This window comes from Thermochaetoides thermophila (assembly GCF_000221225.1).
Source record: "Thermochaetoides thermophila DSM 1495 unplaced genomic scaffold scf7180000011821, whole genome shotgun sequence".
Taxonomy (NCBI): domain Eukaryota; kingdom Fungi; phylum Ascomycota; class Sordariomycetes; order Sordariales; family Chaetomiaceae; genus Thermochaetoides; species Thermochaetoides thermophila.
Window position 1 is genome coordinate 1937490 of NW_006383037.1, and position 26258 is coordinate 1963747.

Below are 26258 nucleotides of genomic sequence, written 5' to 3' on the forward strand. Positions count from 1 at the left end.
GACCTCCCCTTTTACCTTCATTCCAAGAAAGCACAATGCTAAACAGTGGGCGGATCGCACCGCTCTTCCACAAGGTTGTGAACACGGGACCCTAGGCAGGCTGGTTCTGTGTTGGCCCATTCAAGCTAGTTAGTAGGGATAACCTAAACCCAAAAGGCTTGATATCCCGTCATCTCCACGCTAGTATGTACAGTTGACGATTGCCACACTTTGCTTGTGTGTTGTGATTCCAGCGATGGTGACGTCCTCGAGACCATAGTAGCCGCTTATGACGGTTTTGTCAACACAGGACCGGACAAATAGTGAGATATCTTGAACACCTCCCGATGAGGGGCCTTGAAACCCAGGTCTAAGACCACAGTTTGGTGTATGGAGAGAAGTAAGTTGTGAACCTATTACAAAGAGTTGAAAGTGACAGGATTAAGTTCAACTTACGGCTCCAAAGTACTCAACCCAGTATGAGACACACATATATGGCTTTTGAACCACCCATGTGTCACTTGACCCAGTGTCGATACTGACAGAGATAGTCTGGTTCCCAAAACTAAGTCAATATATTGAATTGTATTTTCGACCTGTCCCCCCTTTAAAAGTGCTTGGTCGTGCCCACGACGGCGGCGGGCAAGATGTAATTATGGGCTGCCTGAACTACACTATATACACGCAAGAAAACCCAAAAAGGGAAAAAAAAACGGTGTGTTGCTGTGAGAGGATATCATAAATGAGAATGGGGAATGGGCTAAGTGGAGAAAATTCCGGGGATGTGAGTATCCAAGCTAGACAGTTCTGAATCTGATTGTGAGTCGTTGGGGGGGTGACGGTTTTAGGGGTGTTGTATCAACCGAAGAGAGGAGAAAGGGCGGCGTAGGTTAGGAAGAGTTTGCCCGTCTGTTCATCTCGCGCGGAGCCGTGAAGCTCGAGTTGTACTCTCCTGTTCTCAAAAAGTTGATGTGAGTGCCAAAAGGCTCGGGGGTCCAGACGCCGTGCAATAGGGTTATTATTGAAGGACGCGAGGGACATCTCAGGAAATGACCTCTGGAGGCTATCGAACCACAAGGGCAGGTTTTAATAGCTCTTGGGGGTTGTTGAACCTGAGATAGTACTCCAGGAAGTCCCCGTGTCCTGATGCCCCCGCGACCCATCTAGCCAGACACTTTCTGTCGAAGAGAGAGAGGAAGGGTTTAGCTGAGGGGCCATCCCACAGGCTGGACTGAAGCTTGTTCGACAGCCACCATGTTGCTATGTCATGAACGACGATCCTTGTTGTGAAAGAGTGATTATGGACAAAGAGTAGAGGATGAACAGGATTGGCGACTAAGGGGATCCTTGTGGGAGGCCTGTGTTCGAACGGAACACGGACTGTACCCATCCGAAGGAGAGACGACGTCCTACGCAGAAGACCATCGCCTCCTTGCAGATGTTGAGGGGCCATCCTTAGTCTGGGAGCACCTCTTTAAGCAGGTGGGGTTGGACCGACGGATAAGCTGAGTCCACGTCTAAAGTGACGAAGAGGTTATGGTAGCCTTGGCGTGCCTTCGTCTCAGCGTCGTTGATGAGAGCTTGCACGATGTCCAGAGCCGATCTTGACGAGATAGCTCCGCGGTATCCGAGGGAACCACAACTGAAAGGACTGCAGCCGCCGTCATTCTCCTGGCTATAAGCTTCTCTATTTCTTTGCCAGACTGACAGAAGAGTGATTGGTCTCCATCCCTTATAGGAGTGAGGGTTTCGACCTGGCTTTGACAGGGTGACAACCGTTGCTTCGTCCGAGGGTGGGGCGACTGGTTTGGATCTAAGATCCGAGGGGATCTTAGGTCCCGACCAGAATGGCCTAGGGCCGGAGCCTGTACCGGTCACCCTTCCCCACCCCCCCCCCGGATTTGCGTAGTTGGTGGTGCACTAACTCCCCCGGCCCGCTGGGCTGGGCATGGTGCCAAACCATTCCTTGAGAGGTTCTCCCGCTAGTGCCTTTCGCGCTGGCTGGCTGAAGCTTCAGGCCACAGTGACTTAGAATACTATATGCGCTTCAAGGGCTCTCCGGAGGGTATCAAAAGTGTCCCTGTGGGCGGGAGTTTCCAGGGGACACTTCTCCTATCCTCGGGTCTCCCTCGACGAACAACTCGCAGGAAGAATGGACCCTATAGTATTCTGATTCTCCTTCCAACTCTTCAAGTCCAAAATCTCCCGGGCCGAGCCCTGGGGGCGGCCTGCGAACCCGCCCAGTGACGGCTCTCCCTCTTCCTACCTTCATCCTTTACTCCCAGAACCTCCCCTGTGAACCCAAGGGCCGGGCACGACCCCCGGAATTACTCTTCCTCCCTCCATCCGTGTGACTTGACAGCCGTTCAATATTTCACGTCGGTTTTTCTCCCACGCGGGTTTTCCTCCGGCGTTACCTATGATTGATATAAGTTAGATAGCCTTTGCCCACTGGTGTCGTGGAGACGACTTAGCACCTCTAGTGGTAAAACGGTCGGAAATAGAATTTAATCATCCATTTCTCGTCTTTTCCATACTGGAAACGGCTTAGAGATATCCCAACAATCACGAGAGGAGACCTGAAACAGGGAACGAGGATCCGAGACAGAGACCTTGGCTTCGTGCCTAGTCTCCGACAAAGCTCCGATGACATTCCGAAATGTCTTCAAACTTGAGGCGTTGGTCATCCATAGTGCTCAGTATTGGATCATGTCGCTAACTGCTACCTGCAAAACAAGAGCCATAGAGTCTATCACGTCGGGTTAACAAACACCAATGAGACTGAGCATCTTTGTGATGAGAGGCCAGGAGCACTTTTTAGGTTACACCTGCTTGTTACCAACCAACCATGATCAAGGAAATTTGTAGCTGTTTGCTATCTATGCCCCCTTCCTCTTCTCCCCACATCTCCAGGGAAACGTTTGCACTCTGAAAAAGCAAGCATTCCACAGACATCCTATGACCTACAAAGCCTAGGATGGGCAGAACAGAAATGAACATCATCCAGCACCATAGCAAAGTCTTAGCAATCTTAGTAACCTAACATTTTGACTCGACTTCAACAACGTTCTGATTGTTCTCCCAACTTTCCTCTCACATCTCATGGGAAGAACTCATTCGAACCAGGGATTCTTTGGCTTTCTGTTACAACCTCTCGCAACAATCTTGCATATGATTACTTCCATGTCACCGGAACTCCACCGGAGAGTGCATCGAGCCCTTTCATGACAGTTAGAAAGCTGTTGTAAGGCTTGAGGGCGGGAGTTGTGGGCTTACAACCTTCCGTTTTTTCCTCGATGGTTTGTTGTTTTTGGCATGATGTGGCCTCTTAGACCGACTGTGTCTTGAGCGCAGAGCATCTGTCACCCATACAACGAGCATCCATAGCCCTCTGAAGGACATTTTCAGCCATAATCGCCATGCTGACCGAATCCGGTGCTGTTGTACAATTAGCGAGACCCATGACAAAGTTATGCTCCATGTCACTTACAGATCACCCTTCGAGTAGACGAAAGGCTGCCCCTCTTCAGGTCACAGTGACGGATCGTTGAATTCACGCATATCCCACATCACTTCGTACATCATCTGAAGAAGCCGGACGGGGTAACTTGCTGCATGCAGCCCCGTGATTTCGAAGTTTCCACTACTTGGATAAGCGACTCTTTTGATCTAGGCTGTCGAGATTTACTCCATGCCAGCATCTGTGCCGTGTCAGCACCACATGCCGAGACAAGAAAGCACGCTTCCCTTAGGCATGTGATTGTGGTCCGGATACCACCTGAATAGGGCTTTGACGGAAAATGTTACTCTATCCTCTCCGGTGCAAGGGGGGCCGCCGAATGGGTTTTGCTCAAGGTTTTGGTAGCAATGGTGGCAAACATGCCATTAAGTACCCTCGACACTGCGCAGAATGGGATATCCCGTCAACATACGGAAGCCCCGTCAACGAATTTGGCATAGCTCCTGGAATTGAGAGCCAAAAGCCAAAATAAGGAGACACACATAGGCTTGAACGCTGTGATCCTAGCCTTCCCATCGTATGAAAGAATGTAGTAGACTGTGATGCCACCCTTCGTTCGTAAACTCAGATTCACCATCTGTGGCACGCGCTTGTAGCTGCCATTCTTTGCCCGGTAAAACATTGACGCTGTCTAGTAGTTTGAGAAGTCTTCGCTGAAGGAAACACGCTAGGCACGTTGACCGCTGGGCCGGATCATACGTCACTGGTAGCATCGTTGCGTTGAAGGAATTTCCTCCCACAATCCAGTGCATATGTGGTGTTTGTAGAACGCCAGGATTCACCGGTGGAACAAAACGCTCGATGACATGTTGCGAACATTGGAACCTCATCATGGCTGCCGATGCAAATTGGGCAACAGCTCCTTGTCTCAGTGATAAGATAAAGTGACCAACAAGACTGCTAATGTTGCAATTTGGAGTGTTTGAGTTGAATACAAACGCCTGCCAGTTCTCAGCGTGAGAATGTAAAAGAAAAAAGAAAAGCTTAATGCGATGTCTTCCAACGTATTGACCAGGTGAACTTTAACTAATCCGTAACCTCCTTCGTTTGCAGCAACAAGTTGGTATCATCAGCAGGCTGAGGTCAGGGGAGTGACAATTCCCGACTGGATCAAGTACCAAGTGTGTTCGGAATGTTGCGTTATTAAACTCTTCTAATATGTGACAGACTCCAGAGATAATTGACCTAGCTTATCGGAAAGTAATCCTCTAGATTGCCGCGAATATGTAACATAATGTTGGAGCACAGGCTCATTGCCGATTTGTGGCTATTGCAAACTTCTTTTGACCTTCTTTCAATTTTCAAATAAGCGCATGGGAGTGTCAATGGCGATATTTGGAGGACAAGGCAGTCCTTCCACTGAACGGCGACTAGCAGATTACCGGTCTAACACCATTTGTCTCTATCTTTGACTCATGAAGAGCAAGTATACAATTACTCCATTCGCAATATGAGAAAGTGTCGCAATAATGAGAAAGCATGGATAGCATCTTGGAAGCGTTCCGGTAAGGTTTGAGGAAATGACAGTTCGCTTACCGACCTAAATTATGTATAAGTTATGAGACGCATAAAAGCGCTAGTGCGTTTCTTTGTCCGTTTGTAATATCAAATACTTGCAAACTAGAGAGTTCACGGTGTAATTTGATAAGGTTCAGCGTATTTCAAAAGCCATCACATGAAGCTCTGACTCTGTAACCAATCAGTTTGGATGAATTGAAGAACTGTGAATGTTTCTATTGTCCAGAGGGCAATTTTGGTTATCGAGCGAGTGTCTAACCAACTCCATGGCCTCTCCCCTTAAGAATCATTATCTCAGCCTAAGCGATCTTGTGTCAACAGCAGAGGAAACTGCCTGCATGCTTTACATCCAGAGTTTGACAACTCTCGAAGAGACTCCAGAAACGAGTATGGTACAGCGCCTTCAAACATCTCGCTTCAACTTAGCAGCATACTATGTCTCGTTCTGCGTTGTCTTGACAATAGGCCGATCCTCGTAGCTCCGCAGTCTCTCAAAAATTGGTTATCTAAGACTTTGAGACTTCTAGTAGCGAGAAACAGGATATAATCGGACATGAAGCGAATGCAAGCCATTGCCGCTTGGCTGTCGTCTGCAAGCGTGGCAAATTGCAAGGAAAGCCAGAACTTTGGTGAGTTCTCACTTGCCTTCTTCATCGCTTCCATAATGAAGGCTGTCACTCTCCGATGGGGCTGGGTTCCGACAGACCGGACACTCAAGGCCAGGAGTGACCCAGACTTCAAGGCCCCGCTCAAGACAGATCGGACACATCACCCTAGGAGGCTGTGTAGTTCCTCTTCATGTCAGTGGTAGGACGCAGACATATTCAGTGGAGCTCTGAAGAAACGGTTACCGGAAGTGTGATGATAGGAAAGCGCATAACTGTGTTTCTCATAGTTATGCCACAGAAGTATCGCCGGACATTAACACCGGTCCCCGACGTAGAAGCCATATCTGCGAGTTGTTGAAACATGTCAGAGCTTATTGATGATAAAACTTAGGACGCTGATGCCGGTGATTGAGTCTTGTTGGTTGAGGCTACTGAGCGCACGGGAGAGAGCCTGCTTTCATTGGGAGTGACCTTCCACGACTGCCCATTTTATATTATGAAAATTAGGAACCACGAATCACAATCTACTGACATGTTGGGAAGGGCTAAAAGGCTGATGGTGAGATGTCGCCATGATTCGAAGCTAACTGCGCGGTAAACAACATTCCGGTTACAAGCGGAGAACATGTGGCCACGTTCCAACATGAAGGTCTCATTAGAACGGCCAACGAGCCTGGTTCTCGGGGCACAGCAGTGATAGCCACTTGTGGTCGGTGCTGAGTAAAGGGAATGACATAGACAGGAGTGGTTTGGTGCAAAAAGACCATGTGTGAAAGGAGATGAAGCCGCCAGGGTCCATACGGCTGAGAACGGAGAATTTGGTGATAGCACAAAGCCAAGGAGAAGAGTCAGGCCACCCAGGGCTCCCTACCCCTGGACGCTTGAAAAGTGCGCTTGACCGGTTCATAAGCACAGATAGCGGAAAGGACTGATGGACGGGTTGGCAGTGTTACCGTTATTGGCAGCCTTACCCCCGCAACGGTGAGCTGACACCAGCAGAGTGTATGCTTAACCATGAAGGTATCGCTACCAAGACTCACCGGTCATGCCAAGGACCAGAATGATAGTGCGACCTTGCGGGGTGGTACCGCTCATACGCCAAAAAAACGCGCAAATTATTCGGCTTTCCAGGAACGTTTGTTCCGGAACCCCCCCCCAAGAGCTCGAGGGACATATCTCTATAGCACTAGACAAGCTATCATGCTATCCGCAATCTCTAAAAATCCAAATGCTGTCCCGTGCTCTAGTTCTCCGCGGTGCTGATAGTCCAAGGACTGGGTGAACAGGTGCACAGCGGATAAGGGCCTTGTCTTGCTAGTAACGGGATGTGCTCGGCAGCATTTCACCTTCGACTCTTGCATATCACATCTTGTCTACAGCAACTATTGACGAATAGTCACGGCAAACTTTCAACCGCATTTCACCGCCAATCAAGTTGTTGACCAAGACTCTATGAGCATGGACTATCATGAACAATAAGGGCAAATACTGATGGACCAGGCTTTAAAGGAACTGATTATCTTCATAATAATCTACCTACAGTAGCTACAGCTCACGCTGCTCGTCTGATCACGCTCATTCGCTGAGTCGCTAGCCAGCTTGTCAGCATTCACCACACCATATCTTTGTGCCGCGGAAAGTTCTTAGCTCGACTTAGTCCCAGTTCCCCCCTCCAAGATCAATGTTCTCACCGCGGCCCATGGTGGGCACCGCATCTGCCAATGACCAAGGTTTGTACTTGTAGCCCGGAGGATAGTTCGGGGGAATGCTGTCGTCCTCCTCAAGCGGCACACCCTGACGCATGCTTTGGACGATGCGATCATAGACCCGATATGTGTATTCCTCGGGATCATGTTCCCACACCCACCGAGGAAGTTTAGGCTGTGCCAGCTTGGGTTCATTCTTGACTTTCCCCCACTGGGTCTCTTGCAAGCGATGAGCATTGTAGAAGCCAAGGCGCTGGGCACAAGCTGTGCGGATAAAGCGCATGCGGACATGAGCATGCACGGCCTCACGAATGTTGTCTCGACCGGCTATCTGAAGGCAGCTGGCCAGCGAGACGGCATCTTCGATGGCTTGCGTTGCCCCATTGCTTGAAGCAGGAAGAAAGGTATGGGCCGCGTCGCCAATATTGACAACGCGCCCTCCCGGAGAGGCCCATTTTGGCTGGGGGTCCCGCCAGAAGAGCTTGAAGTTGATGATGCAATCAGCAGGTGTCAGCCTGATTAGCTCCTTGAAGATCGGAGCCCACTTCACTTCGCCCACATGCCGGTTGATGATCTCAACAACCTCTTCGGAGTTCGCCTTGTTTGACCATTCTTCCTGTGAATTCTCGTTCGACTACTTCATTGTTAGCTTCATTATGCGCCATTTGAAGCTGAAAAGCATGTCCCCACCTGACAGTTGACCACCCAAATCATGACGTCGTGACGCGTCAAAGTGAGAGCGTAGGTACCCGGACTGAGTGCGTAAAACAGATCAGCAGTCGCCAAGGCTTAGGGAATGTTATGGTTCTTTTACCCAAGCCATGTCCGAATGATTGGTTCACGACGGCCATCTTCAGTCTCATGCATCCTGAAGAATTCCTTAACCTCGGGGTTCTTGTTCAGGTAGCTCACAGGAAACGCAGCTCGCCACATTGCGCGTTCTGTGGACACAGCTCTGACCTGACCACCGAGAAGCCGCTGACTTTTGGAGCCAATACCATCGGCGGCTATGACAATATCGGCCTCGAACTTTTTGCCCTTGTCGGTGATGACCCCGCCAACACCCTTAGACTCATTCTCGTAATAGTCCACAACACGATTGCCGAAATGAATCGGCACTCCTAGCTTCTTGATCTGGTCCACATACATCCTGTAAACCAGGGGCCGGAGTTGGAAAACTCCAGGAGGCATGCTTGGGTCAACGTCTTCATCACGTAGACGGTCACGGGCAAGCTGGGGGGGGACCATCAGTTTGCCATCGTGGGTGTATGTCTCGATCCACATGTTGGCCATCGAGATCTTCTTGTACTGCTCAGCCATTTCAGGCCAATGTTTAAAAAACTTTGTCGCCGAAAGACCCATGAAGTACATATCACCTTGGCTCTATGTGTTAGCCAGTGGATGCAAAGTCCATGGTAAGTACCGCAGGTGAGGATAATTCAAACCCACCTGCTGTATTGATGTCATCATATCTCTCAAGGACTTGTACCCGGCACCCTTTTCTGACGCATTCCAAGGCGGCAGTGAGGCCGGCAAGACCAGTTCCGACAATCAGGACGTTGATCCCATTATCGGGATAAGAACCAACTGGCTTGGGCGTGCCATCGTAAGAACGAGTCATTTTGAGGATTTGATAACAGCCGTAAAGAAACAATGTTGCGGTATAATGCAAAGTCAATGATGGAGCTTTCTGAGAATATCAGTATGTTGGGATCTGGAAGTTTGATGCTTTGGGTTAAGAGGTGTCAGAAGTCCGAGGAGAGTATGCATAGGACTTGAAAACGACATCCACATCTCTGATGACTGCTGGCTTGGTCCTTCCCTACGTCTGAAACGGATTCAAAAAGTTGAGAGGTCGGAGTAAGTTCGACAGTGACAGATCATGACCGAGAGACGGCACAGCTCATGGCATCCCCGACAATTTAGATGCGTCATGTGGAAAGGAATGTAAGAGAAGCAGCGAGGAGAAAGTCAGAGTCTCTTAAGAGATGTATTGGAGGATGGAAACTTGGAAGGTGATAACCGCCTTTACTGTTCAGCAATGTCATCGGGTAATATATGGCTGCCGCTAGCGGCTAGTGCTATTGCTTGCAACATGTACCATGGGTAAGAGTTGGCTGGCTTGTTTGGATTCCCATCTTGTAGAAGACGCCTGCAATCAGCCGAGGCCCGCAATGCAGTCCAGTTATCCGCGGACTAGAGGATGTGGGATCCGAGATGTAAGGATGGCATTTACTTATTTATTTATTCTATTTTTTTCGACCGGTTTCACCACTGGGGGTGCTCGGTCATGCCCACGACGCCGGCGGGCAAGAGTTACCTAAGTTGGGCTAAATACACGTAACGACGGGAAAAGCTGCATAGGGTAAAACCGGCGTGGGTTAGAGGGTGTGTAGTGTATTATGTGCAGAGGAAGGTTCTTGAAACCGGCCAACCCCAGGTATGTGCCTGGCTGGGACCTACTCCGGTCTGGATGATCGGCATGTTGGGCTCGCGGGTGGGAGAGCGAGGGAGGCGTGGTAACGGGATAGGGTGCGCTGTGGCAGCGTCCCAGGCTTGCCCCCAGAGTTTGACCTGGGGAGGCACTGAACGGAAGGATGACATTACGCTTGAGAACGTTGTTTCCAAATACTCTCGAGGAGATTGGTTAGTGAGTAAAGAGCCGCTGAGAATGCAATACAGCTGATTCAAGACTTGAGGTCAACGCAACTATGGAAGGACGATGGCACACAATCCTCTTGTCATCGAGGTTATCCAGCAAGGAACACTGCGAATGCAGACTGCGGCAGCACGGGGGGTTTTTTTTGATAGACTTGGGCTGCTACCGATGTGCCTATGAAAATAATGTTTGCTGGACTTGGGCGCTCCCCGACCTCTCAAGACATGCATTGACAAGATTTGTTATAAAGGTTTCGCTTATCAATGCACCAACGCTTCCCCATAGTCCCAACTAAGAGCGGCCTTCTAATGCATTTCGCTGACCCCAGCATCTTTCTAGTGCAAGCAGCTCCTACGATGCAAGGCACCTGACAAGTTGCTACACAAACGGTGGAGGGATACAGTACATGAATCTGCAGCATATGTGCCAAGACCGGACGCGAGGTCCCACTGTACATTCAAAGGACATCAGCTTCAACTCGATGGCACGCACTGGTCGCTGCCTTTTCCTGTACAGGTTTTCCCCTTCCGGGGTTTTCCCAGTGTATATATTATATATAGTAGTGTAGCTATTTCTCGCTGTCGTCGTGAGCACGACCCAGCGTCCGCAGGGGTGAAGCCAGTAAAAATATATAATCCAATCCAATCCACTCCATGGCACGCAATGTCGGTCACGCACGCGCTCGTTCGCAACCGCTCTTCCATCATCGTGAACTCGGCTAAATGCTAGCTTCATTGGATGCATATCTTGCTTGCTTTTCGGAAATAAACTGCGTCTTTGGTTCCGTAGCGTCGGGCCTTGGTTTCTTTCTCAATATATCATGCTTGAGATCCAGGATACCAGACATCCTGAATGAAGCTTCCACGATGGACGTAAGGTTCTCAAGTTGCAATCTGCTTTCGTCACTCATGAGTTATGGGTATGACGCTCCGTGACTCTCGCACAGTTCGTCAGGATGTTGTTCTCCTGAAGACTTCCACGGGAAGGCGTGCTCGGCATACTTAACTTTCCTCTGACGAATCCTTCCTGGCGGACTGAGGAATTAAATATCGGAGGCACCGAATCTTTTATTCCGCCCTCGACCCTCCTCGTCGCCATGACATAACCTACGTTTATTTCATGATCAGCGTTGTCAACATAGCGTGACCAGCGTTGTCAACATAGCGTGACCAGCGTCTTCATCACTACAGTGTCTTCGTCTTGAGTATCGCCAGCTTGATAAATATCCTCAGCGTTACCAGCGTCCTGATAATCCATATCCATCCCGCTTGTACAGCTCTACTTCGTTACTAAACATCTTGTTGGATACTGTGAGCCTCTGCACCAAACCACCCCAGGTACATATGGCCATTGAGCTAGAACCTTAGTCCTACTGCTAAATTCCGGGATACTTCACACGCCTCTGGAACATGTGACGCAGTTAAACATACTGACATGTGTTCAAGTCATCCGCCACCCACATACCCTGCGATCCCGAGTCTGATTACAAGATTTCTGCGACCACGAAGAGCTATCACTTCTCTCTCCCCCCGTGCTAGCAACCTTCAAGCTCCAGCACATGCCACACTTATAATATTCACCATGCGCTTGGTCGACTTGGCACTTCAGGTCCTAATTTGCTTCCTCATCAGCACCCTATTCTGGTTTATTGTTGAGTTCCGTCGGAGAAACGACCGCAAACGAGGCCCCGGCCCAACTCTTTTACCGGGTCTTGGCCGCGTCCACGACCTGCCTCTCCAGCATACGTGGTTCAAGTTGAAGGAATGGGGAGATCGATATGCTGCCCGAGGATATTATCGTGTGGACTTGCTAGACACTCGGTTTTTTGTTATTACCGATGAAAAGATCGCTTATGAGCTGTTAGTCAAGAGAGCGAAAACAAATTCGGATCGCCCTGCCGTTCCTTCGATCGTGGATTCCAAAAGCGCTAACGGTTCCATGGAATACCTACCTCTCATGGGGCACAACGGTATGTTTGCGCATGTGAACACTCCCATAACCATGAATTAGAGACTGACTAGACCTGATTGGCAGATTTTTGGTCTCGGCAGCGGAAATTAACGCACTTTTTTCTCTCTGACGGCAACTCAACCCATTACAGGGGCATCTTGTACCATGAAAGCAAGCGTTGGATTGCTCGACTTATGCGCAATCCGGATGCCTTCCAATGGAGTCTTGAAGACATGGCCTCCAAGGTCATGTGCGCGCTCACATGGGACGATCCCAATCAAAGTGAAACACTCATCAGAAGTGCCTGGGCTCTGCTTCGCCAGATGTCCCCTGCTGGCCCCATCACGAATGTGATCCCGCAGCTGTGGAAACTTCCATATATCATCAATCCATGGAAACAGGCCGAACGCAAGCGTCACGACGAGCAGATTGCTTGGTGGTTGGAAAGATTAAAGGACTCTAAGGAAAAGTGGAAGAAAGGGGAGCTCCGCCAATGCTGGACATGCGATTATTTCGAGATGACAGCCGCTGCCAAGCTTGATCGCAAGATGACCTTGAGTTGTGACTATGAGGCTGCTTGCGTCTTGGGCATGCTGGCCCTCGTTGGCATCTTTACCGTGGCCGGCCCGCTCAACTACTGGCTTGTTGCCATGGTAAACTTTCCCGAGTGGCAGCGTGCTGTTCAGAGGGAGGTCGATACAGTCTGTCAGGGTTCCCTCCCCACCCTGGAAGATATCCCACGTCTGCCTATCTTGCGGGCGTGCATCAAGGAAACGATGCGATGGAGACCCAACGTTCCCACAGGTATGTTCTTCCCAAACTATACATCTCTTCTCGATGGTATCTCGATGCTGACGCTTGATCATTCAGGAGTTGCTCACGAGGCTGAGGTAGACCAAGAGTGGGACGGGTGCGTCATTACCAAGGGTACTCGTATCTTGCCCCTTGACTAGTGAGTCCCTCATTTGCTGAGACATGTACCCTTCATTTTATTGTGCAGATTGGCTAACGCTTTCCTCAGTGCGTTCCTCCGCAACCCTATAAAGTTCCCTGATCCGGAGTCTTTCCGGCCCGAGCGCTGGCTCGAGCCGGGCTGGCCAACTTATCGGGAGCCCCTGACACAGTTTCCCACCATCAGAGGAATGACTACATTTGGTTGGGGACAGCGTCAGTGTCTGGGCATGTCTCTTACCCAGGACGAGATGGTGGTTGCCTGCGGTGCTCTCGCCTGGGCTTTTCACTTGGAATGCAAGGCTCATCCTTTGACGGGCGAGGTCTTCCCCGTTCCAGACAATAAGTGTAACTCTCTGCTTATCGTCAAGCCCGATCCGTTTCAGATGGCCTTCACCCCCCGTAGTCAAGCCCGCCGACTTGAGGCCCTGCGGATCTGGGAGTCCGCTAATCGCCGAGATTTAAAGGAACGAAAGGTTCGACTGGAGGATACGTAAGTAATGCCCAGACGTCGTTTGACCTGGCAGTACTTATAGTAGCTATGTCAAGACATGTCCAATTAGGGCACACGACGGGATCTTACTCACACTGTAATCAAGGGGCGCTAATGTTTAACCACAAATAATGCAAGTCGTTTTTTTTTTCGAGTAAAAAGTAAATTGCCACAGGTTTATTCAAGCATGTTAACATCCTATTGCGGATCTGCATCACCTCTTTGACAAGACTGAAATACAGACCATGAGCTGTCTAAGGTAGCTAGAAGGAGGATGCTTCAATGCTAAGGCTGCACCGATCTTTGTTCCGCATCTCATCTATCGCACAGATACGCACCGGTTTTTCCTCTTGGTTTTTTCCCCATGTATGTAGCTTAGACTAGCGAGTGCATATGTACCTTTTGCCCGCCGGTGTCATGGGCACGACCGAGCATCCTCATGGGTGATACGGGTCGGAAATGCAATTCAAATTCAAATTCAAACTCTTTCTTCCACTAGGAATTCCTAAGGACTGGAGGTAAAAACTGGCCATGTCGCAGGTGCACGCATGGCGTCTGGTTGGTTTCTTCCTCAGTACTATATCTTCAGATATAGGGCTAGGCCCCAGTGGGAGCCCAAACGCGCGGGCTTCAGGGAGTGGCTTGGCCTACCTCCCTCCTTTCCCACGAAACGTCACATGCCCCCTTGGACATGCACGGATGGTGGCAGGCCGCAGACCCTCCTTGACTCGATGGAGCAAGCACTTGGCCAAACTTTCCTCGAGAGACTCTCCCAAGAGTGCCTTTCCCGGTGGCTGGCAGAGACCTGGGGCCACGGCGACTTCCTGGAGTACCACGTGCGGTTCAACCACCTCCTGAAGCTCATTAAAGAGTGCCCCTGCAGCGGTGTGGTGTCCAGAGGCCACTTTTTTTTCCCTGCCACTTCACCTTCAATAACCCACTTGCTGGCAAGCTAGACCCCGGGGCCTTCTGGTCTTCCAACTGTTCAAGTCCAGGGCCTGCAAGGTCGAACTCTGGGGGCAGGCCTGGGACGCTGCCACAGGACACCCTATCCCGATACCACGAACTCCTCTCTCCCCCCTGCGGGGCCGTGCCCAAGCCTAACGTGCCGATCATCCAGACCCCGAGCCTGGAGAACTAGAATAGGTCCCAACCAGGCACATGCCTGGAACCGGTCGGTTTTGAGAATATTCCCCTGTACACAATACACTAAAATTCCATCTAACCCACGTCAATTTTACCCTTTGCGGATTTTTCCTGATGTTACCTGTATTTAGTCAATTTAGGCAAATCTTGCCCGCTGGCGTCGTGGGGACGATCCAATACCTTAAGGGGTGAGGCCTGTCGAACGTTAGAATATATATATCCTCAGGTAGCAGGGCGCTTCTTTCCCTCACTAGATAACTCCGACCGTCTTCTTCGAAAGGAACTGTAGTTACTGTAAGGCAAGATTGTAGTAACCCGCTAACCGCAATGCTAGGTGGGGATATCCGCACTCTGAGGTCGGACAACTGGAAGGAGTGGATGGAAGGGTCTGCATAACACACATGCAACACCGACACTTCAGTTCTTGCTGTAATGCCAACACCAACCTTGCGCTGTTGACACCATCATTCATCTCGCCTTCACAGAGCCATCACAAGCATTTCATCTCGCATCCACTGCCCTGGATCATTGCTCAAGCTACTGATTAAGGTCTTTCCAAAGACGTTATCCTTTCAGGATCTGATATCCATACCTATCTACCCGTGCAGCCACCCGTGCAAAGTCACTGATCTGGACACGATGCCAGCAGTTTCAGCCCAGACAATTCTCGGCTCGACGGTTGCCTGCTCATTCATTCTGCTAGGTAATGTTTTTTCGGAGCTTCAACTGCTCACTTTTGATGCTTGCAGTGCCTTAACTAACAGTGCGTACTTCGCATTGAATAGGAAACGCTATCACCCAGTCTTACATGGGCATTCCCGCCCTCATTTTAGACCTGCCCCCTCCATCCGACCCTGAGCACCCGAAGGCAGTTCGCCGTCTTGCTCGTCAATGGACTGTTTACTTTCGCGTCGGCAACATCTTCTTCCGGCCAATTAGCACCCTTGGCATTGCCGGGTACGGCTACGTCAGCTGGCTAGTTAGCCGTGCTTCGGGCTCTCAAAGTGGCGGTCTCCTTGGTGCTGCTGACTGGAAAGTCTTTGCTCTGGCTGCTGGCTGCCACCTTGTTACTGTCATACACTCAGCCTTGAATATGCAGCCCCTGAATAGAAAAATCATGGAGCTCGCAGCATACCACAAGCAAGGGGACCAGAAAGAGGAGGTGAAGGCAGAGGAGTTTGCGAAGAGGTGGGCAAGACTGAATCTTTTGAGGTTGGCAATGCCTTTGATTGCAGGCTCGGCCGCCATGTGGGAAGCTCTTCGCCACCTTTGATTCCCTTGTAGATGGGTTGGAGCTCATTTTGTCATCATAAGAACGGCCACTGACACTACAATTAACCTTAACTTTTTCTGAGTGTAATTAAAATTAGGATTTCAACATTGATTCACGCTGTATGTCTTCTGCGATCGCTAGCAGGTGATAAAGTGTCTATCGGATGTGATCTTGCATGTTTCTGATCCCTCAACAATCATACCATTCCAATTGGACTCTTCAAGTTTCTGTCAAGCTGAATGTTTTAATAGCAAGAACTTTCTTACTCCCACCAGTACACTAACCGCCACAAGACTGATGAGGATTGAGGATCGGAACCAAGCGCCAGTCCTTTTGGTGGACGAAACCTTGGCACCAAACCGCTTCACCATGTGACGGGCAAGTTCTGAGTCGCAAAACTCCTGCATCTCCACGATCTTCTTCCCATCTTCCGACAACTTGATGATCAACATACACTCGTGGTGGTGTTCGGTGTCTGGACGTCCACTCTGTTTCAGTTTTCCCTTCATCTCAGCATGGATGATGACAGTGTTCCGGGCAGTGTCCTCGTAGATGTTCAGTGGAGTCATATGAAACTCTCGAAAGATTCGGAATACTTCATCGGCATGTTGAGCAAACTGAGCTTTGTCACGACGAGGCATACCGAGCCGGGCAGGTAGAACCGCGTGAGAAAATGCATCCGACAGTGGCTGGATAAGTACTGGTGCCGAAAGACTGGAATAGCCACGTAACAGTGTATTGATAACATGCCGCCGAGGCGACGAGACCTTGGACATGTTATCAATAGTTGGGTGGTTCATGGTTGTTGATGATGTACCGTTGAAACCTGGTTCGGTGATTTAGAGCTTACACCGTGAAGATCTAGGCCCGTTGTGAAAGCGTGTAAGAGCATGAGCTAAAGTGTATTGTATCTTGGGATTGGTTGCATATTTACTTGATAACGTAAGAGCTTTGGTACTTTCTCCAATCCATTACTACCAAATAAGTCGCCTACACCTTCTTCATAAACGGGACGGTAAGGAGCAACACACTGCACCATTTTTCCCCCGAATATTTCCTCGGCAATAGCAGCAAGAGTTTCGGTATCCTAGACAACTTGTTTGATCATGAATCTTGAAAAGCCCGCGGCCACGAATCAAATCCTCTTATGAGCGGCTGTTCTACATCTCGAAAAGTCGCTTGGTCTCTTCCAGGATACTACAGCTCTCGGTTCTGCGCTAACCTTTGGGGGCCAAACCGAATCAAATCGGCAGCCTGCAAATAAGTTAGAAGCCTTTAACATGCTGTGATACTTGATCTAGAGAAGCTCTTACCTTCTCTGCAATGGCATAAACAGTTTGGCACGTGTTGGCCCCTGGGAGAGTAGGCATGATGCTGGCATCCACTACCCTTAACCCGGTAACCCCATAAACCCTAAGCTCTTCATCAACAACACCACCTAGCTCTCTCGGAAGCATTGCACATGTCCCGGCTGGGTGAAACTCAGTGGGAGACATTGCATCCTTAATGAAGCTGATAAATTCTTCGTCAGTGTTGACTCGCAGTCCGGGTCGGCTCTCTTGAGGACTGTAGGCTGCAGTCAGGGTGTTGTTGAGGTAATATCTCCTTGTGAATCTGAGGATGTCCGCCATGATCTTTGCATCAAGAGGATTACTGAGTGCACGATAATCGACCATTGGGGGTCGGTTATAGGGATCCGTAAGATCGATGGTTACCGTTCCTCGGCTGAGTGGATGTAGGTCGACAACAATGCCTGATGTTGAGGAGCCAGAGAGCACATGATTGTAAAAAGCCGTGCGATTTCCCCGAAGAGCTGACGCATAAGAAAGCATCTGCGCTCGGTATCCAGCTGCGACGGTAGGGTGTGTTCCAAGAGGAAGATATTCAGAATGGTTTTGAGACTCCAATTCTGAAGCGATCAGTTCCCAACGATCCGAGATGACCGGGAATGATAGCCACGCTGCCACGTTTCCAGTCGCAATGGAATAAGGCCCAGTCCTATTGGAAGCCCAAACAGTTGACGCCCAGGATGAAAAGCTTCGGTTGGAATACAAGTCATCACCTGACGGACGAACGGAGAAATTGCGATCTGGTCGTGGAGTCAGTCTTACCCATATGTTGCTGTATACAAACTACCCACATGTGTATGACGGCTGAAGCATCTATCATTGCTAGGTTAGACGAGGCTCCTCAGTTACAACGATCTTGATTCCTCTTTGACAAGGGTTACTTGCCGGATGATCCTGAAAGTTTGCACCCACTCCCTTCAGATCAACAACCGTAGTAATATTCGCAGCTGATAGAAGTTCTCTAGGACCTATGCCGCTAAGCTGGAGTAGTTGCGGACTGTGTATGGCTCCGGCTGCTAAGATGACTTCTTTCTTGGCAATGACTTTTTTTAATTGTGTTGAGTTAGTGGTAGACCGGTCGGTACCTGCTTCGATGAAACTAACTCCTGTCGCCACCGTCCCATTGAAGAGGATTTTAGTTACCCTGGATCCTGTTGCCAGATGGTAATTGCTCCGGTTCTTTCCGTCCCAATGCCCAGTTCTAGAATATGAACGTTCTACTTTGGTTGGATCCATGAAAGTTGGATACCAGTACACCCCCGTCTCCCCGGAGCCGCTATCTTTGGCGAAGGGAACTCCTGGGATTCCTTTCCAAGCTTCGACTTGCGCACTTGTGGCTGGGTATTGATAGGAGGGCCATCCTGCGTAGACACCAGAAGTATTTCCCCAGAAGGTTATGTCGTAGGTGATGTTGGAGGACTGGGCAACGTCCGGATCCGGCGGAACAAAATGAAGCGCCTTCTTGAAGTAAGGAAGCAGGTCTTCCCAGGTCCAATGTGAATTTTTTCCAAAGAAAGAGCCCCAACGATCATAATCCTCAGCAGTACCTCGGATCGTCATCATGGCATTAACCGCAGAGCTTCCTCCAACCACTTTACCCGCGAGAACAGCAATAGTACGATTATTTAGATTCCGCTGCGGAACTGAGGTTATGTCGAACATCAACCGTGGGTCGGACATTGCACTGAATCCTCCTCGTACTGTTGTGATGGCAGAGGAGTTCACTGCCAAATCCGCTCTGTTAGCTTCTTCTCTTCAATGCAAGAACAACTAATGGAAACCTTGATGAGTCACATACGCAGTTCACCATACTCGATCACAAGTACGGTTGTTTTATCATCTTCACTTAACCGGTCTGCTACTGTGAGACCGGCAGTCCCTCCCCCAACAACGATATAGTCATACTCCGGTTCAACATCTCGGCCATTGAGGAAGATTTTTCCAGCCTTAAGCTCCCTTGCTGAGGAGAGCAAAAGATTTGATATGAAGGTCAATAGGGTCAAAGCACGAATGAAGGAAAACATCATTGTCCCGGTAACAACTCTATAGGGGTCGGTCAATGTGCCTGATTGTCCAAAAGTCCAACTCCAGACTTGTAACGCCATGGTTTTATAAAACATTAGGCTCAGATGACTCTCCGGGCTGATTGCAACTAGTTTAATCGTCGTATGATTCTCCCAAACACTTGCTGTATTTCACAGCACAACCTAGCTTGAATGGTCAACTAAATAGCCGGTGCGAAAAGCTTGGCCCGGGGATAAATGCACTTTTGTTAACCCAAATTGATCCACGAACAAGCTTGTATGCGCGTGCTCGGCTATTACCAATCACTTCATCAATAGGCCAGCACACCTGATACGGAATATCATCTCTTATGTCAGCAAGACCCATCACATTAATTCACGTCCTAAACCCTCTCGGCCCTACACATCGGGCTGGCGGAGTACTAGATCTAGCCCTGGGGCCGGAGACAGCCTTCGCCGAGTTTGCCCACTGGACTTCAGATCACAGAACCCGGCTGGTGCCATTGGACAGAGCCCGCACGATACCCCTCCCTCCCCGAAAATTGCTACCAAGAAGCCTGCTTGACGAAGCCTCCGCTCTCCTAGAGGTCTTTCTGCCCAACCGAGGCAAATCATCACCTTACAAGACCTGGAGGATTATGCTTGGGTAGTCTATGACGCCTTAGAAGGAGTAGTTGGCCGTTTCGCTGTCCCCCCTGGCTCACACACAAAGAGCACTCCATGGTGGTCTGAGACGCTCCAGGTATCCAAAGATTCAGACCCCTGGTCTTGCAGCGAGACGGTATCCGAAGGCCCCTTCCTCCAGTGCCCACTCTCCTCCCTTGACAATCCTCTTGCTGGCCGCCTAGATTGCAGAACATTTTGAAACTCATATCAACTGTTCGAGAATAGAAAATCACGACTCAAACCTTCCGGCTCAGCCGGGGACCATCAAACGGGACAAGCCATCCCTCCTCAACGCCCTCCCTACTCTCCTTCACGCATGACCTGTCACATGGACACGGCAGTTCAAGGAGAATAAATATCCTTGACAGTCGACATATAGAACGCCAGTGACACAAGAACTGAGAAGGGCAAAGGCATATCTGATTGGTAGAGCTCGGAAAATATGAGGGGGTGGCAAGAATGAGTTAGATAACCCTGCCACATTGAGGAGATACCCTGAAGATTGCAGGAGACAGCGAGGTACTCACAAAGGCAAAGGGATTTTATAAGGGTAGCTACTTGGGCACGACGGAGGATTTCTCTTGGGCTTTCCTCTCCCCAACACAAGGACACTGAAAACCAAGAAAGATTATTACATGTAGCAATTGACTTCGCTGTGCACCCAACATCGTCAGTGGCCATCATCTAACCTATTTGACCCATTGTCGATCCCTGTCTGCACCAGACCAAGTAACCCGTTACATGAACTCACAATCTCGATCGATGCATACCCCTAACAACGAAGAATCAGATCGGAACGGGCTAGTTCGGACATCCACATATTTCACACTCATCCCTCCTAACCCATTTTCCTTTTACTTTTTTTTTCTTTTCCTACATCTCTCCCTTTCCAACACCACTCATCTATCCCACGGATACGCACCGGTTTTTCTTTCTCGGGTATTTTCCCGCGTGTATATAGCTTAGACTAGCGAGTGCATATGTACCTTTTGCCCACCGGCGTCGTGGGCACGACCGAGCATCCTCATGGGTGATACGGGTCGGAAATGCAATTCAATTCAATTCAATTCTATCGCATTAATTGCAAGAGAGAAATTTTTCATTTACAGAAACTGGAGTGTTATGCCTAATTGCCCTCCGTGCCAGCAACAAAGGGTATAAGCAAACAAATTGTGACCCATATATAATGCTGACAATCTTAGTGAACACATCCAAGAAAAGAAGTCATCACACACCTCGCTCCCAGTCTCTGACTCCAAACAATCCTCCCCTTCACAGTTCAAGAGGTAACTTGAACAACTTTATGGCATTTTCTCTCGCAATGAGCTGCTTTTGGTCTTCTGGAAGGTCGACGGTAAGCCACCAGTATTGTGCTTCAGCTATGGAGTCAAAGGGATAATCTAGAAACAGTGAGCATTGTGTTAGCAGTAAATTGGCAACAGCGAAGACGGCAACTTACCAATAGCAAAGAGACAGCGCTCTGGGCCAACTTGATCGACACAGAACTTGAGACCAGGCGTATTAAAGTTACCTGCAGTTGTAATCCAAATATTCTTCGTGAAATAGTAGGTAAAGTCATGCTTGGATGGTCGAGTCTTCAACTTTCCTGGCTTATTGTACCAGTGATCTGCTCTCCAGAGGCTGAATGGAATGCTGTTCACCGACGACACAGGGAGTTAGCAAACTGAACAATCTCATGATTTAGAGGTTCAGTCAACCTGGCAAACTAACCCTTCACCTAGATTTCCCACAACAACCTGAAGGCCAGGGAACTCGTCAAAAACGCCACTGGAGCAGAGCGCATAGATGTGCAGGCTGAGATCGAGATGGAATTGCACAGCGCCACCGAGAATCTGCTTCCTGTCACCGTACCGAGTACCGGGCTGGAGATCTTTTGCTGGAGGGAACCGCGGATGCATGTAGACTGGGACCCCGAGCTCCTCAACTGCCTTCCAGAACGGACGAAATTCGGGCGTGTCGTAATACTTTTTGCCCTCCACATCACCTCCCTCATTGACCACTTGATAGTCGTTCAGCACAACGCCAAACATGCCCAACTCCTTGACTGCCCGAACAGCCTCGGCAACAGCGTCTTCCACATTATGCATCGACACGCTTGCCAGAGCGCCGAACCTCTGAGGGTTAAGAGCAACTTGCGCAGCCAGCCAGTCATTTGCTTCTGTTGCTAGTGCGCGCGCCTTCGCAGGATTTGGTTCCCCTTGTGGGCCAGGAGAGGTCAGAGATAGCAGCATGTACTCGACTCCATGGGTATCCATTTGCTTGAGCCGGTCATGGTGGATGTCGAGAAGGCGCTCAGTGAGTGTGGTATGGCTTTCGGTGCTGGCCTCCTGCCCAAAGAGAGCTGCTGAATCTGCCAGCCAAGAGAGTCCGGTTGGGTTAATCACCGCCTCCTCGATAGCAATCGTGCCTTTTTGCGCTTTTATGTTGCCAACAGCCATGTCTGATGAGGAAAGGTAATGGGGGGCGAAACCAGGAAGCTCGTCGAATTACTTGAGTGGGTGTCTTGCCGCGATGTGCTGACTTTGGCAATTGGTTCGTGAGTGCTTCAACTTGGAGAGGAGTTCGAGGAGGTCTCTGGCTTGAGAGCTAACTGTCAAGCGTCGATCTCAACCACTTTAAATATGCAGGGTCTGAGGGATTACCTGCCACTGGGTCACGATGAGAGATTATCGGTGTTCGGACAGTCGGGACTCACCAGAGGGTTTGTAAGCGAGAACAAACCCGCCCTCTGCGCGTGTCATTGCCAAGGAGGTTAGGGGCATAGGGGATAGACAGGGATCACGGATGTGGTTGGAGGAACAGGGGAGCAATGGATCCAGAGGACCCATCAAAGTCAGATCCCAGCACTCAGTGAGCCCTGTTGTAACCTAGCGTAGTGTAGTTCACAGGATGCTGCAAAGCATTGTGGAGAGATAGGTATAACGTAGAACTGAAGGTAGTGGCAAACGGCAGCATGCTTATCATCACTGTTGATGTGCTACGTATTTGTTCAGCCAAACAAAGATTTCTAGTGCGAGCTCAGAATCTCCAAGTTTGCACCTCGTGTTCCGAAAGTTGCTGTGGATCGCAAAGACAATGTTGCAGAAAACTCGTGCCTGCATGCACCGGCTGCAAACCTTCGGTCATCTTTCCAGGTTTAAAAACCTGAAATGCATGAGCCTCATGCGGTCCCCTTGTCTTCCACGTGGAATTAGCATATGGAACTTCATTGCGGATTGGATCCATGTTTTCTCATGCCCATTGTGAGTATCCACCCAGGGACGGTCTTGCAGCTTTCCTGCAGTAGCTCTTCATGAATGGTTTAGTCCAGGAAAACCATTGCCCTTATCCATTTCTTTTAAAATTCTCGAAGCCATGTTTCCATATTGACATAGTTCCAAAATGTAGGTGGTTAATTTTGCCTTGCAATGAGGAGCAGCATGTTGTGGACGTTGACAAAGCACAACGCATATACTGCTCTCTAATGATATTTATCAGGTACCAGGATCCTATCTGTCTCTCTATTTGTGGATTCGGATGGAGACGCACAATCAACTGGAAGTCGAGTTATGATCGCCATTCACGGTTCAGGGGCTATGGATTGCGAGCTTGTTCCGCCTCCACTGCGGGACCTGCTGTTTAGCACCACCCGGGCCGGTGGGGCCAGGCTTGCGGGTAATACTATCCATGCTAGGCAAAGCAGCACCGCTCAGCTCGCTGGTATCCACTTGGCATGCTGAGTGCATGCTTTTGTTACCAGCCAACGACTGGACCCCAAGCCTTTTGGCACTCACACAACTCGAGCTTTACGGCTCCGCCCAAGATGAACAGACGGGGCGAACTATTCCCCTACGCCCCCCGACTCCTTCCTCGCTTGGTGCTACACCCCCAAAACCTTCACCCTCTAGTGACTCATGATCAGATCCAGAACTATCAGTTGGTTTGGATATTCACATTTCTGGTATTCTCCGCACCTAACCCCATTCCCCATTCTCCTTCATGATATCCCCTCACAGCAACATACTGTTATTTTACTTTTAGATTTTTTCCCGCATAATATATAGTGTAGTCTAAGCAGCCCATAATGAACTCTTGCCCGACGCCGCCATCGTGGGCACGACCAAGCACTTTCAAGGGTGAGACGGGTCAAAATGCAACTCTATTCAATTCAACAGCTGCATACTTTACTCACACATTGCATCCTCCATCAAATCCTCATCTCTTGGTTGCAGTCTTATCCATTGGTATCATCGCCAACTTGATATCATGACCGATACAGAAATAAACGTATCTTACCAAGATCAGAGCTGTAATTGGAGAACAGCTTGGACAAATATTACTCATATTCGTTGCATATAATGGCCACAATCGCTGTATGCGACTCACTGAATATCCTAATTGTTGCAAATTAATTTGATTGTTTCGAACATGCAGTTCTCTCTCACTAGCAAAGTACTATGAACAGCAATGAAGATTTAGGAACCCATGTCCACTATCATCACAGGCCATTGTCTTCTCTGCTTTCCTATACCGTAACTGCAATGGGCCCAACAGGGAGCAACCTGACATTATCAAACAACTCCGGTTGTGTCACCTTCTTAAAGACCTCATCAAACACCTTTTCGGCATGCTTCTCAGCATCGTGTCCGTGGATCCAGTCTTCCCGAGGGAACTCGATGCTCTTGGGATCTGCCTTGACCTTATCCCAGTCTGTCTTATGCCACTTGTCACGGGTTGACTCTCCTGTCTTCTGAACGGCCCGCACACGGTCATACCGGATTTCCTGGTAAACGCGGACAGCAGCTTGGACGTTGGCCTTACCGGCGCGCTTGAGGCAAACCGCGATCGTCACGCCGTCCTCCATGGCTTGAGTGGCCCCTTGAGCGCTGGTCGGCAAGAAGGGGTGCGCCGCATCGCCAATGAGAAGGATCCTCGCGTGCCTGCTGACCCAAGTTGGCAGTGGGTCACGGTACACCAACTTCCAATCCACCAAGCTGGGCGTCTTCTCGACGATGGCTTTGCAAACAGGATCCCAGCCCTCGAGAACCTTGTAAACATCTTCCAGCTTCCCAGGGAATGACCATGACTCATCAATGTCATGTTCGTCCGGGTGAGTCAGCACCCAACAACAATCTTTGCCCCCTTTTAGCGTGCTGAAGAGGAAATGGCAGTCGGGACCGATCCAGCCATTGAAAGTGTCGCCGTTGGCGCAGAACTCGCGAGTGCGGGGGTCTTTGATCATGTCTGTGTTTGAGAACCAAGCACGCCAAACGGCATAACCGCTGCTCTTGGGCTTGTCGACATAGCCAAGAACCCGTTCCCTGGCTTTAGACCGGACACCATCAGCACCAATGACGACATCAGCATAGACTCTCTCGCCATTTTTCAGGATGATGCCTGCTTTGCTCTCATCTTCGAAGTACTCCTCAACGCGATGACCCAAATGAATCGGAATTCCCAGCTCATCCTTCGCATAGTGAAACACAATCTCATGCAACTCTCCCCGGTGTCCATTCAACACGGGAGCATCTGGCTTGTCTTGATGAGGGGGCTGGTGGTAGACGACCTCGCCGGTGTCCCATTTGTGAATGCGGAAGCCATAATCTGACAAGTCGATGCAGAGGGCTTTCATCCGCTTCACCACCTCACCGTTGTTCCATCGGTGAAAAATGCGGCCAGCATTGGCGCCGAAGGAGATGATGTCGCCAAGCGTCTTGAGCTCTGGAAAATTTTCGTAGATCTCGACGTCATGACCTTGGCGATGGCACTCAATCGCTGCTGTGAGGCCAGCAAATCCGGCACCAACGATGATTACTTTGATACCAGTCTTGGTGGCAGACATGATGAGGGTTGGATGAAGCGAGAATTTCCTAAGATGTGTGGTCTGTCTGCAATGAGTGATCACAAGAGATAGACTCAGGAGTTAAAGCAGATGACAGGATGACAATCGGGGGATGAAGCTTGAGGATTCAACAAGGCAAGCGTTGAAAACTACTTCAAGAAGGCGATCCAACATATATACTGATGTATTGTTTGGGGCTGTCGTCCCCACATTGTATTTGTTGACGCCGCCACTTCGGCCCAAAGAACCTCTAAGTCTCTCTCCGTCCCGCACAACCTAGCAGGTTGGCCGATGCCGTTCAGGACTCATGCCTCCATCCATGCCGGCAGTCCTAGTGATAACTTCGGAGTGTGGCAGAACGTTAGCCTCCGCGCGTAACGGGGCGGACCGTCATAACTCCAGTCATTTTGAGGTATTTGCCGAAGGCATGCTGCATCATTAGAGGGAGTCCTGTGCGTTGCGGTTACTTGAAATGCGGGGAATGTACCAGAAGGCGAGTTTTCCCCGCAAACCTGGGAACGATGTTATACACGCTAGGCCAAATTCAGGACTAATGCGTCGGAGTCATTTTAAC

The 26258-nt window shown here is 49.7% G+C and overlaps 5 protein-coding genes across 5 annotated transcripts; 2 read left to right on the forward strand and 3 right to left on the reverse strand.

The window, feature by feature from the left end:
* Nucleotides 1–7278: 7278 nt before the first annotated feature.
* Nucleotides 7279–8952, reverse strand: CTHT_0064530 (uncharacterized protein; the record flags this gene model as incomplete). Its single annotated transcript, XM_006696694.1, has 4 exons — nucleotides 7279–7965; nucleotides 8022–8085; nucleotides 8146–8707; nucleotides 8781–8952. 4 exons carry the CDS (start codon nucleotides 8950–8952, stop codon nucleotides 7279–7281), a joined length of 1485 nt encoding a protein of 494 aa, XP_006696757.1.
* Nucleotides 8953–11571: 2619 nt separating this feature from the next.
* CTHT_0064540 (uncharacterized protein) lies at nucleotides 11572–13388 on the forward strand (the record flags this gene model as incomplete). Its single annotated transcript, XM_006696695.1, has 4 exons — nucleotides 11572–11849; nucleotides 12092–12744; nucleotides 12811–12892; nucleotides 12962–13388. 4 exons carry the CDS (start codon nucleotides 11572–11574, stop codon nucleotides 13386–13388), a joined length of 1440 nt encoding a protein of 479 aa, XP_006696758.1.
* Nucleotides 13389–15169: 1781 nt separating this feature from the next.
* CTHT_0064550 (uncharacterized protein) lies at nucleotides 15170–15803 on the forward strand (the record flags this gene model as incomplete). Its single annotated transcript, XM_006696696.1, has 2 exons — nucleotides 15170–15233; nucleotides 15316–15803. The coding sequence occupies 2 exons, from the start codon at nucleotides 15170–15172 to the stop codon at nucleotides 15801–15803; spliced, it is 552 nt and encodes a 183-aa protein (XP_006696759.1).
* Nucleotides 15804–21114: 5311 nt separating this feature from the next.
* Nucleotides 21115–22301, reverse strand: CTHT_0064560 (uncharacterized protein; the record flags this gene model as incomplete). Its single annotated transcript, XM_006696697.1, has 3 exons — nucleotides 21115–21242; nucleotides 21302–21495; nucleotides 21574–22301. The coding sequence occupies 3 exons, from the start codon at nucleotides 22299–22301 to the stop codon at nucleotides 21115–21117; spliced, it is 1050 nt and encodes a 349-aa protein (XP_006696760.1).
* Nucleotides 22302–24367: 2066 nt separating this feature from the next.
* Nucleotides 24368–25684, reverse strand: CTHT_0064570 (uncharacterized protein; the record flags this gene model as incomplete). The annotated part of the gene is made up of 1 exon (XM_006696698.1): nucleotides 24368–25684. The coding sequence occupies one exon, from the start codon at nucleotides 25682–25684 to the stop codon at nucleotides 24368–24370; it is 1317 nt and encodes a 438-aa protein (XP_006696761.1).
* Nucleotides 25685–26258: the final 574 nt, after the last annotated feature.